The sequence below is a fragment of the Pinus tabuliformis genome, chromosome 5_2, assembly GCF_031772625.1.
Source record: "Pinus tabuliformis cultivar Carrire ecotype Pingquan chromosome 5_2, CPIR1, whole genome shotgun sequence".
Taxonomy (NCBI): domain Eukaryota; kingdom Viridiplantae; phylum Streptophyta; class Pinopsida; order Pinales; family Pinaceae; genus Pinus; species Pinus tabuliformis.
In genome coordinates this window covers 963479657-963484458 of record NC_142306.1, presented here as the reverse complement: position 1 = coordinate 963484458, position 4802 = coordinate 963479657, and the positions used below count along the sequence as shown (strand labels likewise).

Below are 4802 nucleotides of genomic sequence, written 5' to 3'. Positions count from 1 at the left end.
TGGAGAGAACTTCCCGAGCTCACTATAATTTTGACATTGTAAAACTCTAGGAAGGTCAGTGTTGTAGCAAAGATTGTGAAACTGAGATCTAATGTGGTTATACGCGGGGCACTCTAAGAGGAAGTGGTTTTCATCCTCGATGTTCCTATTCTCACATATATGGCAGATCCTTTCCGTCCATGGCGTTTTAGGAACTGCCCAATGACCTGTTTCACTATGGAGCTCATGAGAATTCGTTCTAATCTTTGCTATATTAATTTTCTTTTTTGAGCTAGTTAAAATAGAGAGATACTTTTGATCTTCTAGGGTGGGGTTGATGACCTTCTTATAATAACTTAATTTTCTTTTAGCCGCTAAATCTTTCTCACACCACATTTTTCTTTGAACTTAGAAGTAACATTATCTTTAATGTTATTTATGTTTTGCAATGCATCATTTTCGTTGATCTCCCAATACTTTAACCAGGCCCTTGTGTCTTTATGCCACCCTCGATTGAGCCTTAGGTGGTTTTCGCTAGAATTTAAAGCTAGCTTAGGAAGTCTATGATCGTCTATGTTACTGATTTTGTGCTTGTACAACAGAAACCTAAGCATAGCTAGGCTCTTAATAGGGGAAAGACCTGCTTCTATAAGGAGAATGGGATAGGGTGTATTACTTTTAATTTTCAGGTTATAAGTTATAAAACGCTTCTGGATTTGCTCAATCTTTCTCCATGATTCTCTGGAGATGCTGCAACCCCAAACCTCACAACCATATAAGATAACAGGAGTGACTAAAGTTTTAAAGAGGAACTTCTTTTTATCCCACATTATGAGGTTTTGCTATTTTACAATTATTTTCAAGACCAAAGTAAGCTTTCCACCCCCCATTAATCCTTTTCTCAATGCTATGGTTCCAGTTGAGCTTGTGATGAATATCAATTCCTAGGTACTTGTAAGAATACACTTCCTCCAAGTTATTATTGTCATACATAAAATTAGCGTAAGTGTCCTTCTTGGATTTGATAATCATAACTTTTGTTTTGTCAGTGTTAACAGTCATACCCATGCTAGAGCAGAAATCCTTAAGAAGCATGAGTTGCTTATTAAGATCAGATGGGCACCTTGCCGAAAGAACAATATCTTCAACATAAAGAAGAAGGATGACGACTATCTCAGCTAAGATCGTGCCATCATATCCTGCTTCCTCTAAATAGCCTTCGAGCTTATAGATGTAAATGCCAAATAGGGTAGGGGAGAGGGGGCAACCTTGTTTAACTCCGATGTTACACTTAATATAAATTATATTTCTCCTTTCCACCTATACCTATATTATAAATTTTTTTATTATTATTTTAATAATGCAAAATGTGTTTTGATATTTATAAACATTCATTCATTATCTTAATATTTACTCATCATCTTATCATATTAATTATATTAAATTATAGTTCTAAAAGTTGTGAAATGTCAATATTGCAAAATCCCCCTGCCTGAAAATCAGACGACACAGTGGAAGATCAAGCCATACCCTGAATTTGAGGGAAATTTTGGATTCTCAAAGTGGAATCCAGTTCGTGAGTGTTTGCGTTTTCTTTGGTGGAAGCCCTTGTCAGCCATAAATCTCTACAGTGTTGCCACCTACTGTCTTCTCGAAGATACTAATGACTGATAGGAGATAGGGACAGAGATTGTTATAAAAAATCAATGTCAAGCTTGGAGCGCAACGAAACAAACAAATTGAGAGGGAAATTCGATGTAAAAATTAGTATCTAGCGAATCATAATCCTATCACGTAGCCCAGAAAATATGTTTTATGCTTTCCTGTATACACAGCCATGTGATTCCATTTTCTTATGAGGCTGTCTATTTCAATCTTACAGACTTCACAGCTCTGCCATGTTAGAAAAGATAGGCCACAGGTGAGACCCTTGGCTGCCCGAACCTTATCATTTATTGTTCCAGTTTTTAAGGCTTCAACGGGTTTTAAAGCCAGAATTGCTGAAATCATGGCTTCCACTCCTATCATCATACTGACATTGCTACTTCTCTTCATTTCTCTCGCCGATGCCTCTGCCAATTCAAAAACCCAGGAGGGTCCCCAACCCACACTACAGAGTTCTGGATCGCCGATAAATCTCGCCTGCCGAGCAACCCAATTGCCAGACCTCTGCAAGTCGTCTTTGTCAACCAAAGTAGCTGCAAATGCCAGAGCAGAAGAGATCATCGGAGCAGCAATGGGTTTGGCTTCAGACGGAGCCAAACAAACCCATCTTCACTCCCAAAATCTGCTTGATACTTCTAGCCATGACGCCAACGTCACTGCCGCGGCTAAAAACTGTGTGGAATTCGCGGACTATTCTGTGGCTCTGATTGCAAAAAGCAGTGCTGCTATAGGAGAGGAGCAGAGAATAAAAGATGTGAAAGCATGGCTGAGCGCAGCACTGGCATATGTATACGACTGTAGCTCTGATCTCAGGTATGTCAATACTACACAGAAAATAAGCACTATCATCCAACAGGTGGATAGGGTTACAAACTTAACCAGCAATGCTCTGAGCATGGTCGATGCCCTGGATACTTACGGGAAGGATATGGTCCTATGGAGGCCTCCCTCAACGGAGAGATCGTCCAAATCCTCTAATACCGCAAATTATTACTATCTTTCCAATAACACCAATTGGGATTGGGATGTATCAGAGGTGGACGAACTGATCCCTGACATTACTGTGTCAAAGGTGGATCAGAAATCCTCTTTATCAAGCATTCAGCAAGCTGTGAACAGTGCGCCGGACTACTCTGAAAAGAAATTCGTGATCAAAATACAGGCCGGGGTTTACGGGGAAACGGTTCGAATACCCCGCAGTAAGACGAATCTCGTGTTTGTGGGCGCCGGTATGGATAAAACGGTGATCACCGGTTCTGCATATGTGCCGTCTCTGCCCGGCCCGGTCACAATTTACGATGTCGCCACTGTTGGTAAGTCCCATATTTTATTTCTTCCACCTTCTTAACACCTTTGCTGTGCTTCTTTGGAACGCTGTAGGAGTAAAGATGGGTTTATGGCTTTTTCCTGCAGGAGTGAACGGGGACGGCTTCATAGCCCGTGACATAACATTCCGAAACACATTTCAGGGGCCACAGACTCATCAAGCCGTGGCCCTGAGAGTAGACAGCGATTTTTCTGCCTTCTACAACTGCGCTTTCGAGAGCCACCAGGACACGCTCTATACGCACACGCTCCGCCAATTCTACAGAAACTGCAGAATAGAGGGCACCCACGACTTCATTTTCGGAAACGCGGCGGCCCTATTCCACAACTGTTCCATTCTGGTGCGCCCCCGTCAGCTCAAATCAAAGTCTGGCGAGACGGATCCCTTAACAGCGCAGGGCCGGACGGACGCTGCTCAGTCAACCGGATTGGTCTTCCAGCACTGCACCGTGGATGGGACCAAAGAATACATGAGGGATTTCAGTTCCAATCCCGATGTTCACAGAGTATATCTTGGCAGGCCATGGAAGATGTATTCAAGAACGGTTTTCTTGGATTCTTATTTGGGCAAACTCATCAGGCCTGAAGGGTGGATGCCCTGGAACGGATCCTTTGCTCTCGATACTCTTTTCTATGGCGAATATCAGAATTATGGACCGGGGGCGAAGGTCTCTGGAAGAGTGCCATGGTCTAGTCAAATTTCTGCACACAATATAGGACTGTACTCTGTTCAAAGCTTCATACAGGGCGATGAATGGCTGTCATCGAGCCACAGTACATAAATAACCAGCGCAATTTTTAATGGTTATAGGGTTGCTTTTCCAGTAAATAAACACCGAGCCTTAGCATAATGTTCATATCAAAAGCTTCGACTTTGTCCAAATTGCAATACATTTGAATCGTAAAACATACAATAATACATAGTTAATGTAGCATTCTAAAGCATGTAAATTCCCAGGTGCTTAATAGATTTGTGGACTCTTCTTGATGTCATTTCTATTATAAATCTTCTGAAGTGCATTCATTTTATTGTGCTTCATCAATTTGCTTCAACCAAATTTGTTTTATAATCCATCTATATATTTTCCATATGTCCAAATTCTGTTTAAGAAGCTTTGCTTACAGCAAAAGTACACTGAAAGGAATGTGATTGAAAAATCGACTTCAAAGACAGCAGCAGAACGCTCATCTGCATCTTCTTGTGGTGCAAGGTACTGCTCTGCTTACGCCGGCTTTCTGTGTTATTTACCCAGTCGGTTTCATGTCTCGTTGGCTGATATTAGGTACCGTTTGTCTTAAAATTTCCATCATTAGAATTGAATGTTATCCTCTTCTTTATTTTATCATCGGATTCCCTTCGGAACCAATAAATCTCATGCTATAGGGCCATAAATGAACAGCCGCGGTATATGGGCATGGTTCGATTTTGCTAATGCCCAAATTGAAGGGTGGGCTTGTTCATTTATGGCCGGATAGCCTGGGAAATATGGCTCCCCGACAATGATGCCCATGGAGTCAAAGACATTTTTCTGGTTTCGCGTTTGGTTGTTTGATTGGACAAAAATGACGGTCGGTTTCAAGGGGCGCAGTTCATTCCATTCATGGAATCACGTGCCCCCAATGCCATAAATGAACAGCCGCGGTATATGGGCATGGTTCGATTTTGCTAATGCCCAAATTGAAGGGTGGGCTTGTTCATTTATGGCCGGATAGCCTGGGAAATATGGCTCCCCGACAATGATGCCCATGGAGTCAAAGACATTTTTCTGGTTTCGCGTTTGGTTGTTTGATTGGACAAAAATGACGGTCTGTTTCAAGGGGCGCAGTTCATT

At 41.9% G+C, this 4802-nt stretch overlaps 1 protein-coding gene across 1 annotated transcript; it reads left to right on the top strand.

Moving 5' to 3' along the window:
• Nucleotides 1-1744: 1744 nt before the first annotated feature.
• LOC149162499 (putative pectinesterase/pectinesterase inhibitor 51) lies at nt 1745-3827 on the top strand. The gene is made up of 2 exons (XM_089437303.1): nt 1745-2957; nt 3058-3827. The coding sequence occupies exons 1-2, from the start codon at nt 1835-1837 to the stop codon at nt 3750-3752; spliced, it is 1818 nt and encodes a 605-aa protein (XP_089293429.1). The 5' UTR covers nt 1745-1834; the 3' UTR covers nt 3753-3827.
• The last annotated feature ends 975 nt before the right edge of the window (nt 3828-4802 follow it).

What these genes read in the sequence shown, in the direction of transcription:
- LOC149162499 (XM_089437303.1), top strand. Translation starts at nt 1,835, where the DNA reads ATGAGGCTGTCTATTTCAATCTTACAGACTTCACAGCTCTGCCATGTT. An exon ending in TTACGATGTCGCCACTGTTG is followed by an intron (nt 2,958 to 3,057) that starts GTAAGTCCCATA and finishes TTTTTCCTGCAG; the next exon opens with GAGTGAACGGGGACGGCTTC.